General features: G+C 42.5%; 1 protein-coding gene across 3 annotated transcripts in view; it reads right to left on the bottom strand.

Moving 5' to 3' along the window:
- Positions 1–2,796: 2,796 nt before the first annotated feature.
- Positions 2,797–16,361, bottom strand: part of Matcap2 (microtubule associated tyrosine carboxypeptidase 2) — a 46,966-nt gene continuing 33,401 nt past the window's right edge. For all 3 annotated transcript variants that reach the window (XM_070014265.1, XM_070014266.1, XM_070014267.1), the window contains 5 exons: positions 12,645–12,788; positions 11,550–11,682; positions 9,838–10,143; positions 8,271–8,368; positions 2,797–5,301 (listed from right to left, as the gene is read on the bottom strand). In XM_070014265.1, the coding sequence (XP_069870366.1) occupies positions 5,143–5,301; positions 8,271–8,368; positions 9,838–10,143; positions 11,550–11,682; positions 12,645–12,788 (840 nt within the window). In that variant the 3' untranslated portion in view covers positions 2,797–5,142. The remainder of the gene's footprint in view (positions 5,302–8,270; positions 8,369–9,837; positions 10,144–11,549; positions 11,683–12,644; positions 12,789–16,361) is intronic.

Below are 16,361 nucleotides of genomic sequence, written 5' to 3'. Positions count from 1 at the left end.
AATAAATCAAAATTCACAGAACTAGTAAGGAGCAAGAGTACTAAGAAGATTTAGCAGTTCATTTGCCCCATTACCTGATAACTGAAGTCAAATCTTCTCATAACTACATTATGAGGAGCAGAAGTCTCTGGTGCTGAGACTGGGGTGTGTGTGTGTGTGTGCGTGCGCGTACATGCGGGTGCATGTATGTACACACAGTAGTGGGGTTTAACTCAGGGCTTGGGCACTTACCTTTAGCTTTTTTGTTCAAGGATAGTGCTCTACCACTTGAACCACAGCTCTACTTATGGCTTTTTAGTGGTTAATTGGAAATAAAAGCCTCAAGGACTTTCTTGCCAGGGCTGGCTTTAATATATGATCTTTAGAACTCAGACTCCTGAGTAGCTGGGATTACAAGTGTTAGCCACTGGTGCCTAGCATGGTACTGAACACTTGGGTGGAAGATGTGTGCTGTCAACAAGGAGCAGTAAAGACAAGGAAGGTACAGAACAATGAGGCAAAGCCTGGACCTCAGTGTTGGCCTCAGTAACCAGCTGCTTCCATGTGAACCCTCTATGGAGGCCTTAATTCTCACCACCAGTATATGGGAAGATTTAGCTATGTATCTGAGTCCTAGAGCCCTCTGATATTTGCAGATCAGGCCTGGGAAGCATGCCTACTTCTCAGGCCTTGGGAATGAGGGAGATGAACCTCTGCTGATTTAAAGTCAGCACAGAATTATTACAGGGTTTGAGGGTCCCACAGTTACTGAGTATATCTGTTAGAATTGTGACTCCCCTAGCTTTGTTATAATCCACAAATGCAAGGACCTCTGGCTTATGGGATACTGCTAGTTGCTGAGTGGAGAAATCTCCCTTTGGTGATTTCTCCAATATCTCCAAGTGTCTCCAAAAGGAAAAAAAAACTGATTTTACTGACAAGTGTCTATGGTGATTATATGCTGTGGAGATAAAAATAGGAGCTGAGTTACACATTGCTGGCATCTACCACCCAACTGTTCCAAATATACACACGAGTGTGTTGGGGGTAGTTAACAGCAAATCTACTGAGTATGATATTGCCTTTCGGTCCAAATCACGTCAAGGAATTCTATGGCAAACCTTAGTTTTAGATTTGATGCAGGAAGAAACAGACTGTCTATGGAAGACTACAGAGTCTCCTCTGTGGCTCTTTAAAGTAGTATGTAGACCTTCCATATAAGTTATTCTTTCTTGAGATTAGAGCACAGGTTAGGATTGGGCTGACCATGGATCAACCTCTAAGGACCTCCTGGGACAGATAAAGGAAGGAAAGGGGAGGGACTTGGCTCACCCCTTAGTGGATCATTAAGGGGAGGCACACAGAATGCCCTTGGGGGCTCCTGCAAGTGTGTGTGTTTACTGCCTGCCTGTCAGGCTGCTGTCACCATCTTCTCACCAGTGGCTATGACATTCGAAACCACTCACCATGGAGAACATAATTTCCAACACAAGCTCTGACAACAAAATAACAACTAGCGTCTTTCTAAATGCTGTCTGTTTTCCTGCAGGAAGGATCCAAGATTCTTCATTTACTTGGACATACACAAAAATGAGGTGGTAATCCATTAAGAAAGCACTCTAAATATGCCAGGGGCATTTTACAATTGCAGGAGGCTTACCTGAACTTGAGGTCATGACCCAATTGTTCTTATTAGGAACTCTGGTAAATTGCATGGCAGAGTTAGTTTTAGTTCTTATCCCCATTTGGGTAGAAAGTTCTCCAAAGCCCTGCCATCTTTAGAGACCACAGACTCACTAACTACTAAAATCCCACCACCCTTTATTATTTTTTTTGCTTTACTTTGGCTATTGGTATTTTCTGTTATTTTGAATTATAGATGCAACACTTTGGTTTTGTTTTTAGAAACAAGAGTCTGTATGTAACGCAGGCTGGCTTGAACTCAAGATCTGCCTTGGTGTCCTAAGTGCTGAGATTATGTTGTGGACTGCCATTCTTGTCTGACAAGGCTTCGCTGTGGTGAGCAAGGACAGCTGCATTCCTTGTGGAGTTCCTGCTCAAAGCTCATCTTCTTGGGGATAAGGGTGTTATGTTAGCTCCTTTGGGCATCCAGGCAGGGGTTTGTTCTCCCTTTTTTGATATGCTGGACATTGAATCTAATGCCTTTACACATGCCAGGCAAGCCCTCCATCGCTGAGCATACTTCCACCTTGACCCAGGTTTTTGGTGACCAAGATGCTGTCATGTTTCACTCCATTCCCTGGATCCAGCCACTTGGCCTCTCAGCATAGCTCAGAGAAAAGTCACAAGTTCCCAGATGACTTTTCTCTCTTTGCTTCGAACACATGTACAGCCCCCAGGTCTCAACCTCCATTCTTTCAGTGGCATTTTTTTTGTTCTAGAGATGGCTATGTGGTGGCCTGCCTCAGGGCCTTCCTCGCTGGACATGATCTTCCCACTGCCAGAGACGGTATCCTGCCCAAAAAGTTCTGCAGAAAAGCTTACTAAGTATGTGGAGTGGTTGCTTGACAGTGATTGTCCCTCTCCCAGCACTCCATGAAAGCAGAAGGAGACTAACTAGGGGAGAGCCAGGCTGTGCTCTCCCAGCACCCCCCAGGAGAGCAGAAGGGGACTAACTAGGGAAGCACCAAGCTGCAACAAATATGACATTTGTAAGTAAGGGCATCTGTAAATACAACAGCTGTAAGGAAGGATGGATGCTGAAAAACAACCCTTCTATTAACACCAGACAGAGAACAAAAGAGAAATACTACAATAAAAAATGGAGTTTCCAAGAACAGAGGTTTATATGCATACATATCTATATACTTTATTCAAGAATTTTGGATCTATCTCTTTTTATTACAAGAAGACACAAAATGCCTGAAGGTATATAAAACAGTTAATACTAACTTTAAGCACTTTTACAAATGCCAAACTTTTAGGAAATGGAAACTATGGATTTGTTTGCAAACATTAAATATTACTGTCAGGGTACCTGGTGTTTGATTCAACTACGTATTAGAATTATGGTGGCTAAAAATGATGGAACCCTAATCAATAGCCCGTAGCAAGAGCGTATTATAATAAATTCCATATGATCTTTATCTAAGTGCTGTTGCTATAACTTTCTGTTTATTGAAACTTTTAGGTAACAGAACTGACCTTCTACTTCAGGAAAGAATAAACATCTAATCTTTGAGCTCAAGTTTGCAAGCTTAAAGCTCTTTATTTCTGCCATTCTGAAAGTACCTTTGGTTACATCTAACTTCTAAAACATCTTATAGGCAATTAATATAATTTAAGGTTGTTTCTGTCATCACAACACTCATGGGTTTTTTTGTTCCTGTATCAAAGCAATAAGGGTCAAGAGGCAGCTCCTTTTCCACATCAAAGAGAGAATACTCAAACTTATCAACTACTATCAAACCACTGCAAGTTGTTCTACCACTAGGAAATGAAGGTACGTCATTTTCCTTTATCCTGAAGATGAACAGTGTTCTACCTGCAAATGCTAAACGGACAAACATTCAGGCTTAATTCATTGCACACAGATGCCACCAGGATTTGGTCCTCATGACCCACTTTCATGAGTTCTAAGATGAAGTCAGAAAACACCATACCAAGCTACAAGTACACAACTGTTAGAGGAGACACCTGCTTGAGGTGTCAGTAGAAAACTTGTTGTGTTCCATAAATCCTGGCAAACAGTGTGTGGACACACGTAGCGAGCAAGGCACAAAGTGGAGCTTTCACTGTTCAGAGGGTCTGGCCTTTAGGCTACATGGTTTTTGCAAGAGCCTCTAGCCAGCAGCCAGAACAGATCCTATTTGCTCTAACCCTTTTCCAGATATGAGAAGAGAAGAATTCATATCACCTAGCCTGCAGAAGATTTTCTGCATCCTTATACACGATCAGTGTTAGCACCACATCTGAGATAGAACTGAGGTAAAGGTAAGCTCTTGGGTAGCTCCAGGCAGAAGCTGCAGTCTCACTATCTTGATTAGTGTTTACAACAGCATTCTTTTCAATCATTACAATAAGTTTGCAAGATGAATTGGATTCCAAGTACCCAGGTACACACCAAAACCAACCAATTTGAAAGTTGGGTATATAAAAGCTGATATAACAAAACAAAATTCTCCATTTTTTAATTCAAATTATGTTACTGATTGATGAAGTGAAATATTTGGATACAATACACTGAGATGAACCACGAGGCTGGTTTATCCATTGGAATGCCCAGAATGTTCTACTCCACAACAGCCTATTTCTACCCACCTACCCTCAAAAAAGCCAAGAAGCCTTTCTCTTCCTTCCTCAGACATCTTGATTTGAGTAGATAAGTATCTCAGGAACTCATACTTATCTTTTGTGTAAAGAATGAAGAGGGGAAAACTTAAACTTTTGGGTTAAAATATAAAGAGGTAAAATTAAAATATGTCTGAACAAATGAAAACAGTTCAATTAAGAATTAACTGGACAAAAAGGAGCTTGTCAGCAGGCTGCAGGTATAGCTCAGAGACAACACACATGCCTGCTTCTGAGCAGAAGCCACACCCTTGGCTTGATCCCTACCACAACAATTCCATACAAAGCCAGGTACAATTTCCTAATTAGTTCCTATGAGGTAAAACAGTAAAGTAGAAAATGAGAGACTTAATGAAAATTTTTCAAACTGCTTTTGCCTCTTCCTTTAGCATACAAGAGAAATAAGAGCACTTAGATGTAGCTAGCTTTTGGAGTGTCACAAAACTAATTTTTGAAAGGAGAACAATTTTTACCAATGTTTATGAGGAAAAAATATAACCTTGGAGTGTGCAGAACGCTGCTAGGAACTGGGCTGCTCCAGCAGGAGCTAGCCTTAGTGCTTAGAAGTTCATCACTCCATTCCCCCAGGAAGCCTCAAGGAAAGTAAGCGGGAGGATTCCATCTGACTTAGAGATGAAAACAGGAGGAACTTCCCCTGTGGCCTATAGAAATAGTTAAGGGAAATGGTTTAAGTTTGTACTTAACTTAAAATTTCAGCTGCATACTGACGACCATCCTTGAGAAAACTCAAGCAAACAGTCGTTCTTCTTTTATGAATTGGTGGTACCAACTCCATCTCGCTGGTGGCATACACGGAGTGTGACTGGGCAGGGTCTGCAAGAACAGAGGTTGCTAGATGAGGGCTTTCAGTTCTGTGTCAGTCAGTTCATTCACTTCCATGATCTTCTCCAAGTGCTCCATGTACCGGCTGTGGTCCTGCAGGAAGTGAGGGACGCGCATTTTGTTGGTAACTGCCAGTCCTCTCAGGCGATCCACATCTTCATAGGAAACCTGCAAAGGGGAGTCATTTTAAAGCACAACTACAAGGCACACTTTTGTGCCTGCAGTATGTCTTCCTTCTCCATGGATCATCTTTATTTTCTATGCATTTCACACACACACAGACACACAGACACAGACACAGACACAGACACAGAGACACAGACACACACACACACACACACACACACACACACACACACACACACACACACACAGACACACACACACACAACACGCATACAACCATTTTGTGGTTTGTTTTGTTGAGGCAAAGTCTCCCCATGTAGCTCAGGCTAGCCTCCAACTATGCAGCCAATGATGGCCTCAAACTCTGAATCTTCTTGTCTAAATCTTTAAATTAAGGTAGGTAAACTGGGGGTTTTCAAAACATAATGACATTGTATGCTTATCTGACTACATTATGGTATAGATATTATTCATTAGTTTTTGGGTAGGGAGTGGGAACACTGAGACGGGATCTCACTATGTAACTTGGGCTGGCTTTGAATTCATGTTTTCCCTGCCTCAGCTTCCCAAGTGCTGGAATTACAGGCTTGCATCACCACATCAGGCTCTAAACACAATTTTATATACACTGTGAGGTTAAAATAATTGTGTGAGGGGCTGGGAAGGTGGTTCAGTGGTAGAGCGCTTGCCTTGCATGTATGAGGCCCTGGGTTCGATTCCTCAGCACCACATAAGCAAAAAGAAAAAAGCCGGAAGTGGCGCTGTGGCTCAAGTGGTAGAGTGCTAGCCTTGAGCTGAAGAGCTGAGGGACAGAGCCCAGGCCCAGAGTTCAGGCCCCACGACTGTACCCCAAAAAATAAAAATAATAATAATTGTGTGACCCTTTATTGTGGTAGTCTGGCATAGAACCCGGTATAACTCTAACTGTAGGAAAAAGGAAACAAGGCTCTTATCTAAAGAGAATGGAGATACAAATATGAAATGGGAGTACATGTGAAAAATTCCTGTAGAGACTTGCTTGAATTGGAATGCCCTTAACATTCATTAAAAATATAATCTGCTTGGGGCTGGGAAGGTAGATCAGTGGTAGAGCCCTTGCCTTGCATGCATGAGGCCTTGGTTCGATTCCTCAGCACCACATAAGCAAAAATGAAAAAAGCCAGAAGTGGCACTGTGGCTCAAGTGGTAGAGCGCTAGCCTTGAGCTGAAGAGCTGAGGGACAGCGCCCAGGCCCAGAGTTCAGGCCCCACGACCGGACCAAAAAAAAAATTTATATATATATATAATCTGCTCATTGAAACTGTCTAGAAGCAATCACACTTAAGTATCAAGACATGTTCAGATATTATTTTCTAAATAACATTTCTCACTAAAAGGAACTGGAGTTTCATTGAAGGGCTAATCTCAGATTCCTAGACCACCACCCCACAGATTACGCACTAATACATCAGAGGAAGCATGTTTTTACAATGGGATCTGCGGTCCACTGATTTGACCAGGAAATCACTTCTGGCATCACTAACGATGGTGGTAAAGGGCATGTGTTTCCTGTGGAAACATGCCTCACTTCTGCAGAGTTCTGGACAAAAAGGGGTTAACTGAATCAACTGAGGAGAAAGCAACCTGAGAATCACCACAGAAGCTTTCAAGACAACCATTTTATCTCTTAAAGATGTCTTTAAAAAAGAATAGGGTAGAATATAAAAAGAAGAAAAAAAATCACATAGTACATTATAAATACATTAAAAACAATAGCAAGGAAGAGAAAACCACCCCCATTTGGGGGTTCATTTCACTTAGCATCATCTTATATGGTCATACATAGCTTTTGACCTTTTCTGCTTTTTCTAGACATATACTAGATATTGCAAATAAGGGAAACCATGGGACCTATGTTTCTTTGGGCCTGGCTTACTTCACTTAATATAATTTTTTCCAAGTCTCTCCATTTCTGATGGAGGCATAGAATTCCAGTGTGTGTGTGTGTGCGTGTGCGTGCGTGCGTGTGTGTGTGTGTGTGTGTGTGTGTGTGTGTGTGTGTCTCACTGCATTTGATTCCAGTGCCCTGCATCTTGTATATACATTTTTATAATTTGGGGAGGGGAAGGGAAATAACAAAAAGCTGAAATAAGGATACAGGCTGACCCACAGTAACAATGAGATGTACAAGACACTATGTTGAAAACAAACTTTACAACTCTGGGGGTGAGGGAAGGAGGAGTCAGGGAGGTGGGGAAGGAAGGAATGGCAGGGGAAAAACAAAGGAGGAGGTAACAATGCTCAATAGGAAATGTACTCACTACTTTACTCATGTAACTGTAACCCCTCTGTACAGTATCTTTACAATAAAACAATACAAAAAAAGAATAGGGTAGGGAACTGTTCCATATTAACAGACATAAAGATTATTTTAAAAATGCATAAATTTGATTTGATCCAGGATCACAGAAAACAAAGAGCTCTCAAGGATATTTTGGAAACAATTTGGGAAATTTGAAGTGGACTGTATGTGATTTTTTTTCATTAAATTATTGTTACTGTGAAGGTGATATACAGAGGGGTTACAGTTGTATTTTTTCTTATTCCTATTGTTTTGTACTTTATTTTTAGTTTTTTGGGTGTCAATGCTGCATTTTCAATGTTTCATGTTCAATCAGTGATGAATTTAGACATTGTGCAGTCATGTCAGAGAACACCTGATTCTTAGGGAAAAGTGTTGTAGGGGAAAGTGGTGCAGCTGTACCTTGACTTTGAAATGCTTATTAGGGAAGATAAATGTAAAAATAAAATGATACACACTGCCCAAATTTCCATTTCTCTCCTTATCTCTTATGACTCCAAAGACACTCTGCCCTGTACCTATGACGGAAGCGTGCTTTCTCTCCCTTCTGCGACCACCCAGGGAAGCTTGGTGGAGCAGCAGTGGGATATATGAGTCTCTCTTACTCCTGAACCAGGCTACAGCAATGCTGGCCTGGGGTCAGGGGTCTCAAGCCATTCTTCTCACTTACCTTCCCCAGGGCAGTCAGCAGGTAGAAGTCTATAGAGCGCCTGTATCGGAGGATCTGGAGGGTTCCATCCAAATACACTTGGTCTTTATTGAAACATCCTGAGGGAAAGAACAGGGTTTACTTTCAGATGTTTAAAAAAACTACCAAGAGGGCTGGGAAGGTGGCTCCGTGGTAGAGCGCTTGCCTTGCATGCATGAGGCCCTGGGTTCGATTCCCCAGCACCACATAAGCAAAGAGAGAAAAAAAGCCGGAAGTGGTGCTGTGGCTCAAGTGGTAGAGCGCTAGCTTTGAACTGAAGAGCTGAGGGACAGCGCCCAGGCCCAGAGTTCAGGCCCCATGACTGGACCCAAAAAAAAACAAAAAAACAAAAAAAACCTACCAAGAAATTAGGTACTAATCTGTTCTCTTTTCTGCAGAAACAGTCCTATAGCTAATAACTTCTAATTTCCCAAAATATATTTGCATTTAAATTATTTTCATGAAATCATTCCTGATAAAAATGTCTACTATAAAAAATCAGACACATCCAGTATTCTATATGGATACCGAACCAGGCCTGTAATCCTAGCTGCTCAGCTCAGGAGGAAAAGTCCATGAAACAATTCAATTTAAAAAATGGACGGGGGAGGGGGGGTGGGAAGGTGGCTCAGTGGTAGAGCACATGCCTTGCATGCCAGAGGCCCTGGGTTCGATTCCTCAGCACCACATAAGCAAAAAGAAAAAAAAGCCGGAAGTAGTGCTGTGGCTCAAGTGGTAGAGCGCTAGCTTTGAGCTAAAGAGCTGAGGGACAGTGCCCAGGCCCAGAGTTCAGGCCCCACGACAAGACCCCCCCCCAAAAAAAAAAGGACAGGGGGCTGACGATGTGGCTTAGTGGTAGAGTACTTGCTTAGCATGCATGAAGCTTAACTCCACCAGTCATCAGGTAAATTCAAGCAAAACTACCTCTCTACATCCTCTGGGGATGATGATGATGATGATGATGATGATGATGATGATGATGATGATGATGATGATGATGATGATGATGATGACACTAGCTTCAAAGATAGCTGAAACCAGTGAAAAACTCGAAATAGCCAGGCATTGGCAAGGAGGTGGGCAAGTGTGGGAAAGTCTGGTAGTTTCCAAAAGGCTTGGTTACCATATTAGTCAAAACAATTCCACTCTTAGGTCTACGTCTCAGAGAAAGGAAAACATATCCACACACAGATTTGTGCAGTAATGCTCCCAGAAGCATTACTCCTAACAGCCCAAAAGTGAAAACAGACCAAATATTTACCAGCTACCAGGTGTGGTGGCTATTCCAGCCATCCCAGTACTCCAGAGGCTGAGGCAAAGAGTCCTGAGTTATGTAGTGAAGCCTTGTCTCCAAAATCAAAGAAACAGAACACTGAGAGACTACCGTTGGGAGGTCTAGTGCTGACCTCAAGTAACAAAGGCTTTCATAGGTGAGCAAGTTCTCAGATTCAGGTATTCATGAGATAACCAGCCAGTGAAGTAGAGGACCTCTTTCCCTGAGCCCGCCCCCACCTCTGCCCCCCTTCCCCACCCCCTGCCGCACACTTACCAGGCTGGGAAGTGTCAGTCCATCCCCGCTTGGCTCGCACACAATAATCCCATCTGGTATTAGGGTCCTTGACAAACTTGCCAATATCTTTGAAGAGGTCACAAAATGACATTTGGCTGGCTTGATACACAGTGTAATAGAGGAGGGCAGCCCTCCATAAAAAGGGGTCTTTTCTAAACAGAACACTGTGGATGCTTGCCAATCCCTCCTCTGTAGGGTTGTTGGGCTTTAGCTCATGTTTTTTACGACCGACCCAATTGCCCCATGGCTGCTGGAGGTTGTTGATTCCTCGAAAATAATGTGTGCCTGTGAAGAAGAAGAGGCACCAGTCATGAGCTATTACACCTGAGTCTTACTCCTCCCCCAGAGAAAACTCCTCAAGGTTCATGAAGGGTGAAGGGTGGACTCCTAGGATGACACTACTGGGGATGGGGGAAGTTTTAAGAAGTGAAAAACATAGCTAATGCAGAAGAGAGATGAATGCTCCCTTTGCTCTAATCCCTGCTAATTATGTCTTTGACTAAAATCTTAAACAAGTAAAACACAAATAAAAAAAAATGAGGCCAGGATTAAAGGGCCCAGGGATATAGTTCAGTGGAAGAGCACTAACTTTGCACCCCCAAGGCTCTGGGATCAATTCGTAGCACCATAATTAATTAATTAATTTAGTCAGGTGTGGAAGCTCACTGCCTATGGGCTTAGCACTTGGGAGGAAAAAGCAGGAAGATCATGGGATGGAGTCTAGCCTAGGATGACCAATAAGACCCTGTCTCAAAAAAAACAAACCCTGTCTCAAAAAAAAAAACTCAGAGAGGGAGGGATGGGGGGGAAGGGAAAAGGAAGGAGGAAGGGGTAATGGGGAGAAAGAAGAAGGGAAAGAAGGGGAGGGGCAAATGGAGGAGTGAGATCTTGCAAAGGGGTCTTTAGGTAACTGAGGATATGTTCTTTTTTTTATTGTGAAAATACCGTACAGAGGGGTTACAATTACTTGGGCAAGATAATGAGTACATTTCTTATCAAGCATTGTTGTCTCCTCCTTTGTTTCCCCTTCCCATCCCTTCCCAATCCCCCATTGCCCCCCAACCCAATCCCCCCCCACCAAAGTTGTAAAGTTTGTTTTTCGACATAACGACTTGTACATCTCATTGTTGCAATGGGTCCACCTGTATCACTAGTTAAACAATTTGTTTTTTTCCCTTCCCCTCCACAAATTATACCAACATCAAATACAGTGAAAGCAGGGAGGATATGTTCTTGAGTGGGACAGGGGGACCCCAGATCCTTCTTCTTTCTTGCTTTGGGACAATTATTGAGTTATGGTTTTGGTTAGCCACATGCTCCTACTATGATGTGCTTCCACACCACAGACCCAAAAGCAATGGGCAAACCCTTCATGGATGGAAATCTGCAAACCAGTGAGCAGACCAAGCTAGGTCTGGTGGTATGCATCTGTCCCCAGCTATGAAGGGAAGCTTAAGGAGGAGGACTGCTGAGCAAACAGGGCTGAGAGCAGGGCTCAAGAAGGAGAGTGGCCTGCCTAGCAAGGCCTAGGCCATGAGTTCAAACCTCAGAACTACCAAAATAAATCTACTCCACAAAGACATCTATTACCTTTGGTCCAGGTAACTTTATTTTTAAGCTATTCTAAAGAACATTTCTTTGGGGGTAAATCCTGACACTATAAATGAGCAAACAGAAAGGGCTGTCCCTACCTATCTCATGCCTCAGCATTCCTTCCAGCCAGTGCTCACGGGCCGTTGAAACATTGATGGTCAGAGTTGGACATCCATTTACTACTGTCATCGAGGCTCGTGAAAGTAGATCTTCAGTGAGATGTACTACAATCTAAGGAATAAGAGGGAACATGCACACAAAACAAAATGTAAAGGCACGGGGGGAAAAGCTTTCACAAAAATCACTATGCACATAAATTAACACTTTTGTTCTTTTACAGCTACCTCGACTCTTGGAGTCTCAATTTTTATCTTTGGTAATTCAAGAACCATTAACTGGATATTGGATTGAAGAAAACAGATGGTTGTGCTGAGGAAGACAGCTTAAAACTGTATTTCTGCCATCTTTCAAATAAAATTCCTAGATCTAATGATGGAAAAAGAGAGGAAAAGAGAAGGACATGGAAACAGAATTCTGCACCATGCCAGTGCCAAGGCTCTGAGATTGACTTCTAAGAATGATTACTAATAAAAACAGGCCACTGGAGCAACTTTTTCATCAACTTCTTTGCCTTCCCTTCCTTTTCCTTCCCTCCCCCCTTCCATCCCTCCCTTCCTTTTTTCCTTCCCCTCCTCACTCTTTCTCTCCTTTCCACTTCCCCTCTCACTTTTCCCCTTTGACTCTCCCTCCTTTCCCTTCCTTCCTTTCCCCTCCCCTCCCTCTTCTTCTTCCTTTTTTTTTTTTTCTTTCTGATACAGTCTTGCAATGTCAGCTAAGCTGGCCTCAAACTCTTTATCTTCCTCCCTCAACCTCCCAAGATCTGGGACTTTAGGCACAAATAACAGCATCTGACTTAATTACTGACAATTTTCATAAAGTAATTCACATAATCCCCCAAGCTGTATAGGAGTGGCAATAAGCCAAGTCAAAAGATAGAAAGAACGGAACATACCAAGATTATTCAAGTACAAGGAGACCTCAGAGTGTTTTATAAGAAATGTGATGACTAACTGAATGAGTACACCAGGGTTAGGAAAATGCCAGCTGTGGGGCAAAGCCTGTACGACATGGCAGAGTGAAAAGGACACGGCAGGCTCCAGGTTCTTGCGTGTGTGCGTACGCGCATACCCTACCTCTCCCAAGCAGCCCTCCTTCAGCATGTACTTCCTAACGTGACTCCAGATCCGAGGCTTAGACAGCAAGCTACCACCCGTGGCTTGTTCAAATTTCTCATAGCTTCCATACTTCTGTAAAGTCAGCTCCATAATACGAATGGACTGTTAGAGAGAAAGACATAATGAGAGTAAATGGCCTCGTATTACTTTGTGCTGAATAGATATGTAATAAGCTAGTAGTGATCTTATTCATCAAGACTTAGACTAGCTTTATTGATAACAAAATGTATTTTCTAAGCTTCCAAAATTTGCTTTATGTGGTTTTATTTTATATTTTTTGGCAGTACTGGGGTTTAAACTCAGGACCTTGCTCAATGGGCAGGCACTCTACCACCTGAGCCACCCCTTCAGTCTCAGCATCATCAAATATTTTTCTTTTCTTTTCTTTTTTTGTCAGTCGTGGGCACTGTTCCTCAGCTCTTCAGCTCAAGGTGAGCACTCTACCACTTGAGCCATAGCACCACTTCTGGTTTTCTAGTGGTTTACTGGAGATAAGAATCTCACAGACTTTCCTGCCCAGGCTGGCTTTGAACCGTGATCCTTAGAGCTCAGTCTCCTGAGTAGCTAGGATTACAGGTGTGAGCCACCGGTGCCTGGCTAGCATCAACCATTTCTATTCAGTTTCACAAATCTGGCTCTGGTCTACCGTAATTGGTTCAGCAGACTCAAGAGGTCTTGTGTCACTATTCATAATTTCTATTTGGAAAAAGAAATCACTTCAGTCTTCTGTGACAATCTGCAAAAGTCACTGGCCTGGCTCTCCTCACAGAAAATAGTCTCAACATGGCTGACACCTGGTTTTTCCCTCAGGGCAGGTGATCTCTACACTTCATTCTTCAGAAACTGTCACAGCACAGGAATAAGAAAGTTGGGGTCTTTTTCTCCAAATAGACAGATACAGAATGGAAGATTAAAAATACCAGGCAATAAATACAAATCTTAGTGTGTATGGAAAAAGCACACAGAAAGGATAAGTATCTTATACAGGTTGCAAAAAGGACAAGAAAATCGTGTGTGTGTGTGTGTGTGTGTGTGTGTGTGTGTGTGTGTGTGTGTGTGTGTGTGTGTGTGTGTGTGTGTGTGTGTGTGTGTGTGTGTGTGTGTGTTAAGTCTGTAATTTCTGGACTGCTACTTATAAAGAAAAAAAAAGCAAGTTAATGTTATAGAGTTAGGCAACCTGTGCTGAGCTGACTACACAGGTATGACCTCAGGCATCCTGGGAGGGGCGTGAGAGTGAACCCAGGACCTACTGCACACAGGCTTGGCATTTTCCTAATTCCAAGGCCTGACCAGTCTCCTCCTCTGTAAACCAGAGTGACAATAGTAGATCTATTCCATGACTAAGAAGAAGATGTCTGGGACCTGATATCATCATTATTGTGTTACCATTCTTCATCAATACCACCCCTGTGAATAACATGCCTGACATAAAATTTATAGAAAAACTGCATATTATAAATGATAATTCAACACATGTATCTCCACTGGAAAAATAAACATTACTGATAGGCATGTATCAAAATTATTATAACAAGGTCGGGTGCCAGTGGCTCAGGCCTGTAATCCTAGCTATTCAGGAGGCTGAGATATGAGGATCACAGTTCAAAGCCAGCCTGGGCACGAACATCCATGAGACTCTTATCTCCAATAAACCACCAGAAAACCAGAAGTAGAGCAGTGGCTCAAGTGGTAGAGTGCTAGCTTTGAGCTGAAGAGCTGAGGGACAGCGCCCAGGCCCAGAGTTCAAGCCCCATGGCCGACCAAATAAAAAAACTATTATAGCAAAAAAATGGCTTTAATAGCCTTTACCTGGCTTCTGCTCCCAACATTAACACACATCTGTCTGTCTGTGTATGTCTTTGTTTCTCTGTCTCTGGTATTGAGCATTGAGCTTAGGGCTTCATACATGTTAGATAAGTGCTCTATAACCTGATCCCTATCTTCATCTTTTTTTGCTTGTATTCTGTTTTAGAGTCTTCCTAGCTTTGCCACCCTCCTTCCTCTGCCTCCCACGCATCTAGGATTGGCAACATATCCAAAGTCCAAAACTATTTTTGAAATGTGGACTATTCAAATGTGGACCAAAGGCCAGTAGCATGGAAGCAAAGAGTAGAGATTTTCTATAGGTTTTTAGGTAGGAAAAGACCTGGCATACCTCATGAGGTTGGCTCATTGAGCAGTTAGCCATGTCCCACATCCATGAAGTCCATCCCAGATTTCCCCATCTATACCACACACATTGTTTACTTTCAATGTTAACAATACTACACATAATGTACATGTCTTCTTTATGTTGTTTTGTTTTTTTCATTAGCTTCTCACACCAGAAATGGAGCATCTTAATTTGTACATACCTATCCCCACTGTCCCAGTCCTGATGCTCTATGAGTGGGTCTGATTCTAAATCTTTGTGTCTATTTCAGCATTTGGCCAACTCCTGCATTACCATGTTGGGAAGTGCAATAAGAGAATGTGTTCTTGACTTCCAAAATACATATTATCAAGTAAGATAACATTTCTTACTGAAAAAAATTCAGTTGAAATTTGGGGTGGTGCAAGCTTGTAACCACAGCACTACGGAGGCTGAGGTGGGAGGATGGTGACGCTAAAGCTAACCTGAACTACAGAATAAGACTTTGTCTCAAAAACCCCAAATCAAAAGGCCTCAATGAGATACCATTCCATGCCCAGCAGGCTGGCTGTAGAAAAAATAAAAACAAGACTATATTAGGAGGACATGTGGAACTTGTGTCCACTGCTGGTAGGAAAGTGGTGAGTTACTCTAGGCCACGGTGAAGCTGATCCTCCAAGGTTAAACATGGAGTTGTCATAGTTCCAGAAAACCCACCACTAAGAATGAGCCAAGGTACGTAACCAGAACAAATGCCAACACAGAAATGTGCTTCAAATGTTCATAGCAGTATTATTCACAACAGGAAATGGGAGTTAATAACCCAAATGTCCTACTGCTGATAAGTACATTTTCATTTACATATAGGATATTGTCATTCAGCAATAGAAAGTATTGAGGCATGCAACAACATGTATGTTTCCAGAAGTCAGTCATATAAGACCACAAGATGATCTATTTAGGATTCCATTTATATTAATTGTCCAGAATACAGAGAGTAGATCATGTTTGTCTAGGGCTGGGAGATTGGCAAAAAAAAAAAATGGGAGTGATTACCAATAGGTACAGAACTTCTGGTGGTGATGGCATCCTGGAATTAGTTAATGATTATCACATAACTAAATGCTATAGTTTGAATATGGAATGTCCTCTCAGGCTCATTTGTCCTCAGCAGGGGGTGCTATTTTGGGAGATGTTGAAAATTTTGGTTAGTGGAGCCTGTCTAGAGAAAGGAGGTCTTGGAGATGTGTGCTTGGGGCTGGCATGCGATGGGCTCTTCCTGCTTCTGCACTGCTACCTGGCCATCACGATCATCTGCCACAACTAACAACCAACAGAAGATGAGCCAGCTGACCACGAACTGAAATGTCTGAACTGTGAGCCAACCTGTATCTTTTTCCTCCTTGAACTGTTTGTCTCAGCTGTTTGTTACAGTGAGAAAAAGCTGCCACACTAAAACATAGTAAAACCCAGTGGAGGGCTGGGTATCTGGCTTAGTGGTAGAGTGCTTACCCAGCATGCATGAAGCCCTGGGTTCGATTCCC

Source organism: Dipodomys merriami, unplaced genomic scaffold (genome assembly GCF_024711535.1).
Source record: "Dipodomys merriami isolate MVZ:Mamm:240054 unplaced genomic scaffold, mDipMer1.0.p SCAF_94, whole genome shotgun sequence".
Taxonomy (NCBI): domain Eukaryota; kingdom Metazoa; phylum Chordata; class Mammalia; order Rodentia; family Heteromyidae; genus Dipodomys; species Dipodomys merriami.
The sequence above is the reverse complement of the archived record's forward strand: the minus strand, read 5'-3'. Positions and strand labels throughout refer to the sequence as shown.